Source organism: Grammomys surdaster, unplaced genomic scaffold, assembly GCF_004785775.1.
Source record: "Grammomys surdaster isolate TR1022 unplaced genomic scaffold, NIH_TR_1.0 375, whole genome shotgun sequence".
Taxonomy (NCBI): domain Eukaryota; kingdom Metazoa; phylum Chordata; class Mammalia; order Rodentia; family Muridae; genus Grammomys; species Grammomys surdaster.
In genome coordinates, this window is record NW_021604794.1 from 206,637 (window position 1) to 223,169 (window position 16,533).

The 16,533-nt window shown below is 42.8% G+C and overlaps 1 protein-coding gene across 3 annotated transcripts in view; it reads left to right on the top strand.

Annotated features, from left to right (window-relative positions):
* The window catches only part of Aopep (aminopeptidase O (putative)), a 298,386-nt gene that overhangs the window by 56,167 nt on the left and 225,686 nt on the right, over positions 1–16,533 (top strand). For all 3 annotated transcript variants that reach the window (XR_003713119.1, XM_028781229.1, XM_028781230.1), the window contains exon 3: positions 4,708–4,874. Coding sequence is in view for 2 of the 3 variants with exons in the window: in XM_028781229.1 (XP_028637062.1) it covers positions 4,708–4,874 (167 nt within the window). In the remaining variant the exon portion in view is untranslated. The remainder of the gene's footprint in view (positions 1–4,707; positions 4,875–16,533) is intronic.

Genomic DNA, 16,533 nt, shown 5'->3' on the forward strand with positions numbered 1-16,533 from the left:
GAATGAAAACACATCTTAGACTTATAGAACAGATAGACCAAACATGTAAAGAAGCAGGAGGGAAGGGAACACTGGGGACCAGCCCCTTCAATAGAGTACTTGCTGTACAAGTATGAGGAGTTTGAACCCCTAGCTCCTGTATGAAACATTCAGCAGAAGCCCAGCACTGGGAGCTGAGACAGCATCCCTGAGGCTTGCTAGGCAGCTAGTCTAGCCAATCTTTGAGCTTGAGATTCAGTGAGAAATTCTGTTCCAAAAAAAATAAGACAGAGAGCTCCTGAGAAAAGGTACCACCATGCGTACACACACACACACACACACACACACACACACACACAGAGAGAGAGAGAGAGAGAGAGAGAGAGAGAGAGAGAGAGAGAGAGAGAGACACAAATAGGAATAAGAGAGTGGGAACTGGATGTGCTCCTACCTATAATCCAGCCTTTGGAAGGAGGATGCAAGAGAATTGCTGTGATTTTAAGGCTATCCTGGGTTACAGACTGACATTCTGGCTCAGACCAACCCTTTCATCTTCTAAAAAAAAAAAAAAAAAAACCAGGAAGGTAAAAATAATAGAATACTGAGGATATTGGGAGGAAATGAGTGGTGGGGGCCTGGCCAGACTATAGAACACAATGTCTACAGGTAGATAGTGAAGGCACAACATGGCAATTGGGAATCCCATGAATGGAAGAGTTTCTCTCTTATTTTATTGGAACTCTGACTGAGATTCCCCTCCAAGCTATGTAGCTGAAGAAAACTGTGAACTTCTGATCCTCCTTTCACATCCCAAGTGCTAGGATTATAAAGGTGTACCATTAAAGTCTGGCTCTAGAATTCCATAGTTCTCAGTTTAGACCCTCAGACCTCTTGTCGGATTACAAACACACAGCTTCTTGGTCTGTCAGCCTGGCAGTTGCCATGTGATGAGAGAAGCCTTAATAAGCACGGCAGACAGGCCACACTCCTGGGGTCTTTGTTCTTATTTGCTAGGTTTCCACTGTGTGGTTGCTTTACCATCCATATCTTATCCTTGAGCCCAAACCCTTGGGAAGTTCACTCCATCATCTATAGCTCTGTAATGGACAGATCAACAACACTGAAGATTTTAAACAGCAGACACATGTTATCTCCCAATTTCCGGGGACCAGGCATCCAGGAGAAGCATAATAGGCTAGTTGTGGCCCTGAATCTCCTACAAGGTTGCAGTAAGGCTGTAAGCTGGGCTTGACTGGAGGTGGAAAGCCTTCTGAATTCTCTTACAGGGTTTTTGTATACACAGTTTATGATTGGCAGTTTGCTAGAAGTTTCTGCTCCTCAAGTAGGGTCATTTGCTAGCTGACTGATGTCCTCATGACCCAGCCACTGGGTCTGTCATTTCCCACCCCACCCCCAACCTGCAGTAAATGATCAGGATGAAAGGGAAAAAAAATTGAGCCAAATGTCATGGCTCACAGCTGTAACCCCATCATGAGAATCAGAGGCTGGAGGATTGCTGCAAGTTTACCAGCCTAGTTTACATTGTGAGGGTGAGATAGGGAGACCCTGTCTCAAAACAAGTCTCAAAAGTGATAGGGTGTGACTTCTGCAATTGGTCAGAGGCCAACTTTAGTACTGTAGGAAGCTATGAATGGTGGCAGGAGATGGAGCTCCTGGACTGAGGCAGCTCAGCTGTTCCTGCCTCCAAGAGCTCTTTCCTCTTCCCTCCCTTCTCTTCAACACATTCCTCAGTTAATCCGAATTCTGGGCTGGAGATGGCTCAGGTTCCACAAGGCCCTGAACTCAGGCTTCAGAGTCCATGTTTTAAATACCAAGCATGGTGGTGCACACTTGTAATCCAGCATTTAAGCTACAGAGATGACCTCACTGGTCAGCCACCTACCCTGTGTGATGAGCTCCAAGTCAGTGAGAGATGCTGCTTGAAAGGTAGAGATGCCCTCTGGTCTCCATGCACACGCACGTACACCTTTGCTTACAAATATGAATACAAAATAAAAATAAAAGAGCAATCCCCCTAATTCTGCCTCTATATTATTTCTTAGATATGCCTTCATCTCAAACCTGGTTGTTTTTAAGGAACCATATGGAGGCTGATAGAAGATGCCTTGGGGCCTAGCCAGATAGCCACTGAGTATAGAAGACTGTCCAAGTCACACCAGAATTACAATAGTCAGTCAAGCCAAGAGCATAAACATTTGACTTGTTCTGTGCATATTAGCCACCACAGCAGAATATGAGGCAAATGCAATCTTAGGAATATTCCAGACAAGGGTGTGAAGTCACAGGTGAGTTAATTCCACAGGTGCACACAGCTCTGAAGGAGGCTTCTAGGCTCCTGAACAAGAAAAGCTTCAGGGTCTGGTCCATTCTACTTTGTAGGAAAGGAACCCTTGTTCTTGGGGGTCTGCCAGTGATGAGGAAGCAGGATTTCGACCTGCCAGTTGGTAGTGGTTGTGGGTCCCTTTCCTGCATGCACCCTTCCTCTGGTAAACCCACACCTAATAAGTAGAATTTTCTGAGCTGACTCTCTCTTGACCCCACTTGGATGAACAATTAGAGCTAATAACAGGAATCTTTGGTTATCACTGGCCCACCTGGGAAGAAGTAAGCACTAACAACCTTCCTCATTAGGATCTGAAACAGCCTGAGGCTAGACAACTAAAGGTTAAGTCAATTAGGAATCCAGTGGGACCAGAGAATGGACTCAGAACTCATTGAAACTGATGGAATGCTCTGAGCCTCACGTAGAAATGTCTCCCTATGATTTCAAATCTAAAAGCTTGACATACAGAACCAAAGACTTACTGACCTACATCCCTCTATTTTACCCATGGGTAGTAAAAGGCTAGAACAACCCTACTGCCCATCATATCCTAATTTGTCAGACCACTTGGGTATAGTATATCCTTAGACTGGCTTCAAACTTGGTGTGTAGCTGACACTGGCTGTGAACCCCCTGTTCCAGTTGTTACTACCTCCTCAGTGCGGGGTGGAACTACAAGTCTGTGCTTCCATGCCTGGTTTGTTAGTAATGAGCTTTGGCTCTGATCTTTTCCTGCCTCCTGTCAAGCCGTGGAGTGGGTACACCTGTACTGTGTGAGCGTGCCTGGAAACTCACATCCAGCTCTAACTGAGATCTCTGAATGATAAGGAGCCGCATTTGCCAGGCTCTCCTGCCTGCTGTTTTCTGGCCAAGTTTGATTGGTGGAAGATCAGAGCAAAACTAGGCATTTTGCTTCTCCCCACTGCCTCTCCACTGACATCTAGAGTGTGAGTCACCTCTGTGGTCCCAGCTCCTATTGGACAATCTGCCTTGTCTCCAGGTGACACCTGCCTTTGTAACTGTAGCTCCTCCAATTTGCGGAACTGTGGCTGCTGAGCTGCTGAGCTGTGACTGGTCTCTGGATTCCCTCATGTCCCCTGCTTGGTTTCTTCACTCTATCCTTTGTATAGTTCTCTGAATTATCTCTGCTTGTAGACCCTACCCTGGCTTGTCTTTTCTTTATTGGGCCTTGATGAAAAAGGAAAACCATCATCCTGTGTGTTCTTTCCTGCACTGTACAGGCAGGTTAACGTTCAATCATAATGACGTCAATGAAACAGGTCATCTGTAAGAACTAGTAGCTGGTACATTTACATTGTAAATCAAGATGATTAATCAAGATTTGTCTTGCCGGGTGGTGGTGGCGCACGCCTTTAATCCCAGCACGTGGAAGGCAGAGGCAGGCAGATTTCTGATTTTGAGAGTTCAAGGCTAGCCTGGTCTACAGAGTGAATTCCAGGACAGCCAGGGCTACACAGAGAAACCCTGTCTCGAAAAAACAAAAACAAAACAAAACAAAAAAGATTTGTCTTAATTAAAGGAAAATAGTTTTCTTTTCCTGAGTTGTTTTCCCCAGGAATCAGTGTCACACCTTCTCTGTGGTGTGAGAATGGATTCCTCTGATTTTGCAGGTCTTTATTATCACTGTCAACCATGACTTAACTGTCGAAAGAAAGCCTACTTGGTTTGGGATGGTTTAATACTTGTAGTGAATGAGTCCTAACTCATGCTGTTGGTTTTGTACCTGGCTTTGGTAATGAGCGTGTTCCTGTGGCCTTCCCACCACAAGCCTGTTTTTTGTGACCTCTGCCGTCCTGTCTGTGCCAAGCCCTGTTCTTGGCTTCTACACAAGGATCCCCACAAGGGCTCTGTCTGAGAAGGCAGTTTCCATGACTGGGGAGGAAGGGGCTGGTCTGCCTGCCAGCACTGGTTTTGAGACCACCGCTTGTTTTTCCAAGATTAATAATCACAGAGATCTCCAGCCGTGTTTTCTTTTCCAGAATACTTTCCAAAAAGTCTGTAAGAATGTCTCTGAAGCCTTTTTCCTTTGAAGGCAGAAAGGCCTAAGGGGAGCATAAATTATAACTTTGCAGAATACTATTTAAAACCTTATCCAATTTTTTTCTCTTCACAAACACACACACACTCACACACACTCACACACACACACACACACACACACACCTACCTTTTCACATATTTAAGTGGTCCATTTGTGAGGAGAAATCACTGAGCTATTGACATAGTAGGCCCTTGACTTGTTCAGTTCAATATAGTTTGAAAGAGTCAACTATAAAGCCTCAAATGTTTCTACTTGGAAAGTTCAAGATGACCTCCCTGCCTTAAAGAGTCTTCCTTTTTCTGTCTTTGTCTTTCTTCTACAGGCCATGTGTTTATACTATGGGATCCCCCATCAACAACAGGGCCCTTTTTCCATGCCAGGAACCACCCGTTGCCATGTCAACATGGCAGGCTACAGTTCGAGCAGCTGCATCTTTTGTTGTTTTAATGAGTGGGGAAAATTCTGCCAAGCCTACACCACTTCGAGAAGGTACAGTACATGTGTTCTTTCTTATTTGGGTGTGACACACAGCAGGACCCAAGAAGCCATCGGCTGTGCACAGTCTCTAAGGAGCTGCATTACTGGTGAGGTTGGAACAAAAATCCCTACTAGAGAAAGCACAGGGGTTGGAGGGGCACTGGGGAATCTGGGCATGGGGCCAGATTCTCCAAGCCAAGGTTATCAATATACATAGATGACTCCACTCTTACATGGTGGTTTGTGGAGCAAAAGTGGGTGGTCTTGGTTGAAGATTTCCTGGACAGGCAAGTGTGTCATGGAAACACATAGTTGAGCTGTGTGTGGTTTGGACATGTTATCTGTATGTGGTTGTCTGTTTCTATAAGAGGTAGTATGTAGGATGGCCAGCTCACTGGGCTTGGAAGTCTGAATCCAGGGTGTGTCAGAGGGACTGTGCCAAGAGCCAGCACACCACCCAGATCTGTTGTGAGGCCCTTTTCTGTTCAGTCACCATGGTCCATTTGATGCCTTCATGCCAATGCCAGACAACAGTACTTATTCTTAATGTAAAATATGATGTCCTCTTCTACATGCTTATCATAAAAACTTGAACATATACAAAAAGTCAAAAACCAAAATGAAATTATTTTGGAAAGAATGAGTGCTCACGTGTTGCATTATCCTTAGTACTTAAGAGGTACTAAATTGTCTTTACGATGTGTGACAGTATAATCTACTTTTCTTGCTCATAGTGTGCATTGAAAAAATACAATTATTTTGCTGTCTGAATATATCAGCAACTGACAGACCTTCACATTGATGGATATTTTGATCACCAGATTGTTTTCCTGTTATCAATACAGTTGCATTATGTTCCCAAGGAGATGGTTGAATGGATCAATGAGTAGCTGGATCTGAACTGAGTATGTCTAGGCTGTGTCACATGACCCACAGTATTTTCCATATTGTGCCTTCTTACTTAATGCTCCAATGTTGTTGACTTTATCTGTTCTGATTTGTGACATTGGCTTCATCATAGGTTATATTTGTCACATATGTACCAAGTTCTTAAGCTTAACGTTTTTATTTTTAAATGAAGAACTTTTAGATAATATATTTATACATGAATACAGGACATATTTGTAGTAAGTATATTTTTACTTTTTAAAATTTGGATTGGGATGAACATTTTCCTTTGCAGTCCATTTGAGACAGCCTTTGCTGATGAGTATTCCATTTGAAAAATTATTGGAGAATTTCATTCATGCACACATGTATTTTTCAGTGATCTCACATCACTTCTGTCCCGTTCCTCTCCTACTTTTTCCTCCCACTGAGTCTGTTTAGTACCGCCTGTGTGTGAATGGGTGTGGGATCATGGACTGCAGCAGGAGCAGCCTTTCAGGGGCTGCTTCCCTGAAGGAGATGGGAACTCTCTCTCCCAGAAGCCTCAGTTTCCAGAAGCTCCTCAGTTAGGGGTGGGGCTTCATGTGCTCCTCCCCAGTCGTGTGTGGGCAATGTCAGATGCATGAGTTCATGTGTGCAGCTGTACTCTCATGTTCAGCACACACCCATTTACTCTGCCTCTTACAGTCTGTCCTTGATTTTTTCCAAGATAAGCCCTGAGTCTTGCAGGGAGGGATGTGATGTTCCATGTAGAATTGAGCATTCAGTCTCCTATTCTTTGTACATTGATGGGTTGTGAGTATCTGCACTAAAAAAAGAAATGTCTCTGGTGAGGGTTGGCAGTTACATTAATTTATGGGTACAGAGATAAGGATTAAGAGGAGATTTATTACTGTGTCCATTTAGCAGAATGATGGCACTAGAATCTTCCCTAGCCACCTATGGGTTAATATCCCAGTTAAAGGTGCAGGGGATGGATTTCATCCTATGGAGCAAGCTTTAACTCCAGTTTATGACCCTCTTACAGGAATGAGCATGTCTCATGGTATATGTGTGTGTATATGTACATATACATAAATATGGAAATTCTGCAGTAGTAGATTTGAGTGACATTTTCAAAGGTCATTTTTGTTTCTTGTCCTTCCTGGACTCCCTTCTCCACCTGCCCTTCCAACCTCACCTCATTCAACCCATCTCTTCCAGCATTCCCCTTTCTCCTTCATACTACCTGCGTTCTGTCCCCTTTTCCTTGACGTCCTCCCCATGCTGATTACAGTTTTCTAATGTCCGTGGGTACTCTAATGAAGTACACACATCTGGATGTTCACAGCTAGCATCCACACAGGAGAGAGAACATGCAGTGTTGATGGTTCTGGGTCAGTTACTGCACTCAATGATTATTCATAGCTCTACCCATTTACCTCCAAATTGCATGGTTTTATTTTTCTTTATTAGTACATAATAGACTGTTGTGTAAATGTACCACATTTGCGCCATTCATCCCTCAGTTGATGAACATCTATGCTGTCTCTATGTTGTGGTTATTATGAATAGAAGGCAATAAACATAAATGATCAAGTACTTCAGTAGTGGGTATATGGTTAAACGTACAGGGGGTTCCTTTGGGAATCATCTCAGAAGTCACACAACTGGATTATATGCTACATCTATTTCTACCTTTTGGGGGAACCAGTTTGCTCTCTCATCAACAGTGAATAAGTATTCCTCTTTCTCAAGTCCAAACCAGTATTTGTTGTCATTTAAGAAAAATCTTAGTTATTGTAAGTTGCATAGGATGAAATCTCAAAATAGTTTATATTTCTCTGATGGCCAAGGATGTTCAAAATATTTTGAAATACTTCTCAGCTATTTGCATTTATTTCCTTCTTTCTTTCTTTCTTTCTTTCTTTCTTTCTTTCTTTCTTTCTTTCTTTCCTTCTTCTTCTCCTCTTCTTCCTCCTCCTCCTCCTCCTTCTCTTCTTCTTCCTCCTCCTCCTCCTTCTCCTCTTCTTCCTCTTCCTCCTCCTCCTCTTCTTCCTCCTCCTCCTCCTTTTCCTTCTCCTTCTTCTTCTTCTTCTAACTCTGTTTAATTCTCTGCCCCAGTTTTAAATTGGGCACAAACCTCCCAGTTGGTGTTTGATTACTTTGAGTTCTTTGGATAAGCTGGATGTTAACCCTTTGTCAGATGTACAGCTGGTAAAGGCTTTTCCATTCTGTACAGTGCCTTCAGAGGCTTGGTGGTGCCCCTTGCTGTACAGGAACGTTTTAGCTTCATGAGGTCCCATTTCTGAGTTGTTGGTTTCCACATCCATGCTGCACGCTTTGACACAGGGACTCATGTACTCTCCACTACCCTCAGACTTGCTAAGTAGCATGACAGGCAAAACATTCTACCAGCTGAATGCTGCCCCAGCCCAGCCCACTCCTCCTTACTCCTCCTCAGTTTGCTGATAGCCTGGCCTCAGAGGAGCTAAGGCTGGCTTCACTTCCTTAGCTTTTCTCTTTTGCTGAGGGAATTGCAAATATGTGTGCTGATCTCCCTTTAGAGGAGTGGGAAATTTAATACAACTAGGGATTTAAATGCATCTTCTTGTATATTTTGCTGTGTAGCATATCTTTAGGAATTGCTGTTAATTGTTTCACATTTCGCTCAGTTTTAAATCATCCTTTGAATACATGTTTAAACTGATTTTTCATTTTTGATCTCTTAAGTTTAAATTGTTTCCTGTTATAATTTTTTTAAACTTTTTCTCCAAAGGAAGATTTGTAGTTTACTTTATAAGTGTCCTTGCATAATTCTTATTGACTGTGAAATGTATTCACTTATGAACAACTTTTGGCTAGATATTAACTTTTTCTTCAGGTAAGAGCTGGATGAAGGATGCTGCCTGACTTTGAGCTTCCATAATCCTCCTGCCTCTGCCTCCCAAGTGCTTGCACTATCCTGTCGACACCACATCCAGCCCTGGATGTACACTTCCTGCTTCACTGCTTTTCTTTCTGAGATAAGTGCTAATGTGGCATTTTCTGAGGAGGAATCGTATGTTAAATTTTAATCTTGAAAGATGTCTGACATTGCTTGTTCTGCCTACATGTTCTTGGGGCTTTAAATTTTTATACAATTCAAACTTTAGATCTTTCTAATCAGTTGTACTCCAATGTGAGTTAGCTGTACTGAATGGTGTTCTTTTAAATGTATTGTTCAATGAGTTCTGGCCACTGCATACACCTGCATGATTAGACACTGCCCTGTGGTAGCACAGGACATCCTTGTCACCTAAAAATCCCTCCTTGTGCACCCACTCCTCCTAGTCCTCCCTGTCATGCTCCTGTCCCCATTTCCATCTCCAGAGGTTAGCTCTGCTGTGTCTGCCAGTGGCCTGGCTTTAATTCAGCATGGTGCTCCTATAACTCAGCCTTTAATCCATGGACAGTATTCTTATATGAATGAGGCACATTTCATCCACTTACTTCTGGTAGACTATTTGGGGCCAGTTCAGAAATTAGGCTGTAATGTTCACATTTGTTTCTTTTTATTTCTTTTTTATAGACATGACTTATGATTTTCTTGGTTGAGTTCCCAATGGTAGAATTGCTACATCATGTGATAAGTGTCTGTTTTAGGGTTCATTATCTGCCAGGTCCTGTCTCTCATGGTTTTGTATTCTTGCTAGCATCATCTGAGAGCTCTGGTTGTTGTTTGTCATTGCAAGTGCTTAGCACAATCAATCTTTGAAGTTTGGCCTCTAGTATGAAATGCTATCTCATGGTTTCAGTTCAAATTTCCCTGACAGCTAATGGTATTGAGAAGTTTCATGGACTTAATGCTCATTCTTACATTTTAATTCGAACAGTGTCTGTACAAGTCATTGGAAGTTTTTAATGTGTCTTTTGGCTGTAAAGAGTATGAAAACTCTTTGTCTAATGCTTTAGACACATAATTAATTAATTAATTAATCTCCAAAGCTTTCTTTACAGTGTTGGAGTGGGACCTCAGGCTTTGTAAATTCCAGACAAAATCTCTGCACAGCTGTGTCCCTGGCACTGCTTATACTATGTACCACTGATTTTTCAGGAATGATACTTTTGTTCTTTACTAATTCCATTTGAGATAAAAATGATGTGATATTTTCATCTTTTATTAAAAAAAAAAACCCTGTGATTCTTTGATCCCAGTTTGTCACACTAATGTATTGGCCTGGTGCTGTGAGTATATAGTACATAGAAGTTATGTCTCCTTGTGTCACAGTAACAAAGCCATTTTCTTAATTTGGCCTTAGTTTCTGTAATAAATTACCTCCAGGGTTTGTTTTTCCTCTGAGCGTTTAGAGCGTGTCTTCATGTACTTTGATGCTGCAGTATATTTTCCTTATGCTCCACTTCAGCATGCACCAGCAGACATGATGTCCACATACTGAGTTCCCTTTGTTCTTCCTGTCCATCTACATGAGGCTGAAACCCTGCCTCACGTCGGCAGTGGGAAGTTAACTGACAGTCCAGCTGTAATGTCTTGTTGACAGTTGTCTTATCAAGTTGTGTTTGATTTGTTCGTGATCTTCCTCTCCTGCTCTTCGCAGAGGATTCACAATTCAGAATTGATCAAGTACATGAAGCCCTATGGTCTCCAGCAGACACTGATACCTGGGCATCTCCATAGCAGCTTCCCCTGGTAGCTAAACCTTCTAAGATGCTTGTGTCTCTCACAACCTCCTCCCCTCACCCCTGCATACTCTTTCATTCATGCCTGTGTCATTCCTGACACAGACACGACACCATGTGCCCAGCTCTGCTTCTCAAACATGGCCATTAGTTTTCTTTTCCTCTAAAAGATGCATTTTTAAAATTTTATGTGTATTGAACATTTGTCTGCATATATATTATGTATCATGTGCATACCTGGTACCTGCAAAAACCAGACTAAGGTGTCATTTCCCCTGGAACTGGAGTTAGAGATGATTGTGATCTGCCATGTCGGTGCTGGGAATCAAACTTAGGTACTCTGCAAGAACATCCAGTGTTCTTAGTAGCTGAGCCATCTCTCCAGCCCTATGTTTTGTTCTTGGAAAGAGAAAGCTCCTCATTTACCAGAGCTGACTGAGACATTATTAGAATGATATTTTAATAACTAGATATTAGATGGTATTAGATTATAGATATTAGAATGATATTTTAACAACTAGAAACCTGTTGTAACTTTTGCACAACTATGGAGCCAAATAAAATTATACTAGTTTACTTAGTTACTAAAATTTAAACCAACAAGTTAAGTTTGATGCAGAGATTAAGATTTGCTAAAATGAAATTGTACCCACAATAGGAGAGTGGCTCCAGAAAGATATGTATAGTGTGTTTGTGTGTGTGTGTGTATAGTGGTCTATCTGTGTGCATATTTGTATGTCTGTGTGTGTTCTGCTTGTGTGTGTGTATGATTAAACACCTGTCCTACCCTCAACTATGTGATACTCATTTCTCTACAACTTTCCTTCAGTCGCTAAGAACCTTTGCTTCTCAGACATGCTTTGATACTATTTGCCTTCTATTTTTCTTTTTTTGTGTATAGTGTACGATATGTATTAGATTGTGAATATTTGTGTGTATGTGCAGTGTATGAGTGTATGTGAGTTTGTGAATGTGTGTGTTTGTGTGTGTACTGTAAGAGTGTATATGAGTTTGTGAAAGTACTTGTGTATGTATAGACCTGTTCTTCACATTTAAAAACTTTTTAAAATTAAAATATAATTAATTATTTTCCCCTTTCTCTTTTCCCACCTTCCCTTGTTTTCCTCTTTACTCCCTCTTGAAACCATGGCTTCTTTTTCTCCAATTGCTATTATTACATGTGCATGCAGTCTGTTCAGTCTGTGTAGTGCTATTTTTATATATATGATTTCAGGGATTGGAATAAGTAATTGGTGGGGGGGGCATCCCTAGAAAGAGTATTTCTCCTGCTCACTGTAGTCATTAATTCTGTACTTCTTTGTCTATGGAAGAGGGAGAGGCTGTGAGATTTCCTCTCTCTCTGTTAGCATGTCTATTGGTATCATACTTCAGGTCTTGCATAGGAAGCCATATTGTTGAGGTATCATGGGCGAAGCTTCCCATCATTTCTAGGAGACACATCTCACAGCAGATTTCTCAGTCATTTGGCTCTTACAGTCTTTCTGCCTCTGTTCTCCAGTATTCTCTTGAGTTCCCTGGAGGATATGTGTTGTAGGTGATCTACTGCTGCTGAGTATTCATGACACCTTGTTCTGTGCATTTTGACCACTTGTGGCTTTCTACAGTGTGCACATCTATTGCAAAGAGAAATTTCTTTCATGAGAAGTGAGAGCTGCATTCCCCTGTGGGTGCAGTAGATCTCCTCTGAGACCCATGACTTTACCTGTCCCATAGGGTTGGCTAGGTTTCCAGTGTCAGGCATGATTTTCTGTCTGTTGAATAGACTTTAAGTCTAATTAAAGAGCTCTTGACTATTGCCAAGGTATTGCACCTTTAGGGTTATGGTGCCATGCTGGGCATTGTTTTAGCTTATAGATGTTATAGCTGGATAGGACTATTTATTGGTTGCTTACCTCCTCTAGAAGCTTGTGGCACCATGAAAACATGTCTTCTGGGTCCTGTGTAAAGGGCATAGTGTCTTGAGCAATAGGGACTCAGCTTCCATCTCTGGGAGGTACCAGCAATAGCCTGTGATGTTTTGGGAGTCTCTTGAACAACCTTGCCCAACAATTTGCAAGTGGATTTTTCACACTGCAGCTCTAAAGTGGAGCATTGTCTGACCAAGTGGGATAGCTTCATTTAAAATATAAATGTACACACATAGACTTTAATGTTCTGTGTGTAATTTAGGTAAATAAATGGTTCCTTGTGGCATTTTGAGACATTCTTACTCTTATTTTACTCTCCCGCTTCCAGTCCGTGTGTCCTTCCTCCTCCCACTCCAGTTAAGCACACACCTCCTGTTTTATACCTTTTCCTCTCATCACTTGCATCCTGCCATTTTTTCTCTAGTTCTCCTGCCCTTTGTTTGTTTTAAACAGGGCCTCATTGAACCTGGGGCTCACCATTTAGGCAAGACTGGCTGGCTGGCTGGCTGGCTGGTAAACAATCCCCAGGGATCCTGTGCTGCCTCTGCCCACCCCTCCTCTCTGCTCCCCCACTGGGATCACAGGTACCTAGTGATGTGCTTGGCTCTTTATGTGGGTGCTGGTGATCATGCTTGTGAGAAAGTTCCCACTGAGCCCTCTTTCCAGCATCTATTTGGCATTTCCTCAGCAAAATCATCATTTTAATGTTTTTCTCAGTAACTAAAGAACACACCTATCCCTGTGTGGTCGTGTACATTCCTGTGCATGTGAGTGTGGAGATATTTAACAAACTCACTGAGGATCCACAGTAAAGAAATTGCCAACATGACTACTCCATTAGGGGGATGGTTTTTATTGTGGGTAGGAGAATGGAAAAGTTGAGAGGATTCTGCAAGAGTCCAGAGCAGAGAGAAAAGAAAGCAGACTGGACATGGCCAGGGCTAGAGAAACTGGCGAGAACAGAGAAAGTAACAAGAGATAGAGCACTGCCAGGAAGTGTGAGAGGGAGAGAACAGGGAAGGAGGGAGGGAGAGAGAGCAGGGAGGGGGGGACAAATCATTCTGATTGTAAGGATGAGTAGTTGAAGGGAGGGACTCCTCATTTCACAGGTTCCCCAGGAGTGCTGGCTTTTATCTACCCTCCTGAAATCCTTCTACAGTCCAGGTTGACCTCCTTTCTAAATATATGTACTCCCTGAGATCTAACACCCACTTAGGTCTGGATGCTTTCAGATGCCAGCAAACTGTAGCCCACTGACCAGCTCTGTTCACTGTCTGGTTTTGTAAATAAGTTTTACAGGTGAGTGTTTGCAAGGAAGGGTCACAAGACCAGAACCTTTTCTCTACTCCTTTATCAAGAATCTTTTCTAATTTCTACCACATTTGTCTTTTTCCAGTCTGTATTTAAAGATTATTATTAACAGTTAAGAATAATTGGGAGGCTGGGGTAGGAGGAACAAGAGTTTGAGGTCAGCCTACACTGTACAAGAGACCCAGCCCCCCACAAAATCCAGAGAAATTATTAAACTTAACATTTTCACAGAAAATGTTCACACTTTCAGGAATATTTGTGGGCCTTTTCTCTTCTTTAGAATTCCATGTGAGGGCAAAGTTCTCATAAAGAGATTATCACTGAGGTTTGATGTTTTCACTACGTACATCCCAGCCTGTATCACAAAACACTTACAAGCCCACCCTGAGGACCAGCAGAGGTAGAAAAGGAGAAAGAACTCTCCCCACAGCTGTAGTTCATCAAAGGACAACAGGGAAGCATATTGCTAAAGCCCATGGATGGGACTTTGAGTGGTTGTTACGGAGTGTGGGCAGTATTCACAGCTGTGTCTGTGGGCTTCAGATGAAAGGAGTGTGTGGTAGATGATAGGAGATGGTGGTGTTCCCTCTAGGCCTGCTTTTTGGGTCCCCAACTCTGCTGTGTACAGTCTCTGGAAGCATGAGCAACACAACCCTGCCCAGCCAGTCTCGTCCCTGACCATAACAGTGACTCTGTCAGCCCCACTGGCACATTTACCAGACTCCAGCTGACTTACTGAGAAGGCTCTGGTGAGTTGGTTGTCAGGCTCAACCTGGGAGCCAATCAGAGAAATGGCAGCAGCCATTCAGCAAGAAACAAAAGTCAGAAGGGAGTCTTCTGAGGCTGTGTTCCATGAGGAAATCATTCCTCCTGATGGTTTTTAAAAAGAAGGCTAATGGTAATCGGCTGTTGGGCAATGAGCATCATCACAATTTTGTTAGCTAAGTTAGTCATTTTTCTTCTTCTTCTTCTTCTTCTTTTTTTTTTTTTCCAGAAAGGCCACAGATGAACTTGTCAAACTCATTTTCCTACTCACCTTCCTCAGCTTGAAGCCATTTTGGCAGAATGTTACCCGTTGTGCTGTGGCAGTCTCTGTCTCTACCTGCTATGCATTGTGTTTATTGGGCTCAGAAATGCATCTGTTGAATATGGCCTATGAAATCAGATGGAAGCAGCTCCTGGCAGAGGCATTTAAAACCATGTAGGTGATGACAGAGGTGATTCCATGGCCATTGTTTTTCCTGTTGCTGGCTTCTATCACTATATGTTAAAAAGAAGAAAATTCATATGCTATCACTTTCCTCCAGTAATTTTTGTTTGTTTCTTTATTTTTTAAATTGGGTATTTTCTTTATTTACATTTCAAATATTATCCCCTTTCCTGGTTTCCCCTCTGGAACCCCCCTATCCTATCCTATCCCCCCTCCTCCTGCTTCTATGAGGGTGTTACCCACCCACCCACTCCTACCTCCCTGCCCTCGAATTTCCCCACACTGGGGTATCCAGGCTTCAAAGGACCAGGGGCCTCTTCTCCCATTGATGTCCGACAAGGCCATCCTCTGCTACATATGCGGCTGGTGCCATGGGTCCTTCCATGTGTACTTCTTGGGTGGTGGTTTAGTCCCTAGGAGCTCGAGGGGTGGGGGGTCTGGTTGGTTGATATTGTTGCTCTTCCTATGGGGTTGAAACCCCTTCAGCTCCTTCAGTTCATTATCTATCCAACTCCTCCATGGGGATCTCTACTCCTCCCAGCCCCCCACTTCTTAAAGATTTTTATTTTTTAAGTTGTTTGCTTGAGTGTAGTGCTCACAGAGGCCAGAAGAGGGCATCAGATCCTCTGAAGCTGGAGTTGTAGGTAGTTGTGAGCCCCTGGATGTAGGTGCTAGGAACTAACCTTGGCTCCTCCAACAGCAGTGTGTGCTCTTAACTTCTGAGTTATCTCTCCAGCCCCCTGGCTTTATTTTTATAAATCTAATTTGGCATATTCCTACTTCCTCAAATTCTTTTTCTAGGGTCCCCCCCCCCACTTTTTTCAAAAGTAAAGAGTGTAAACATTATTTCATTTTAGGCAAAATGCTACTCTCTGTCTGGACTGTGTAATATGCCAACTCTCTGACATTCTCTTGCTTGTGACTGGGAAATTCCAGGAAAAATGATGAAGGAGCCAGACTCTCCCAGATTAAAAGCCAACTCCCCCCCCCACCCCCCGCCTTTGATAGCTCAAATAAACAGCAGTGTTAAGAATGCTCCACATTCTCTCCATGTGAGACGGCAGTAAATTAAAAAGCACAAAGCACTGGGGGTGGTTATGATTAAGTACATAAGTAGAGGAAGTATCCTAGTTTTGGAACTAGAACCTCAATAGTGCATTCAGATGTTCTGAGGAGGTGGGGTGGGAATGCTTTGAGAGTACACTTCATAGAAGCTGCCCTGTGCTTGGCTCTTCTATTGTTCATGTGGACTCGGATGATGTCTTACACTTTCCAGTGCTTTTATTCTGTGCTGTGTTGTTCACTAGCTTGCTTGCCTCCTTGCTCTGCTCAGTGTACAGAGTATGCAGAAGTTAGGATTTTTTTCTTTTGGACCACAGTGCTTCTGCCAGCGAATGTTTGCATACAAGACATTGTTTGTCTTCTGACCAACCATCTGGAAAGGTAGTGGTCAGCCCACTGATGTCCTTTTGTTTTGGGGGAACTACCCATCTGCATTATAGTCATGTGCATCCAGGAGATCTGATAGACTAACAAGACTGGGACCAGCGTTCCTTTAGGGAAGCCATGAAACCATGGGGTGCTCACAATCTACAACTCTCACTTCAGCAGGTGGCGCTCTTTTACCTTTGAAGGTTATTCTCTCCTGGTCTCCTGTGTCCAGGACTATACTTCC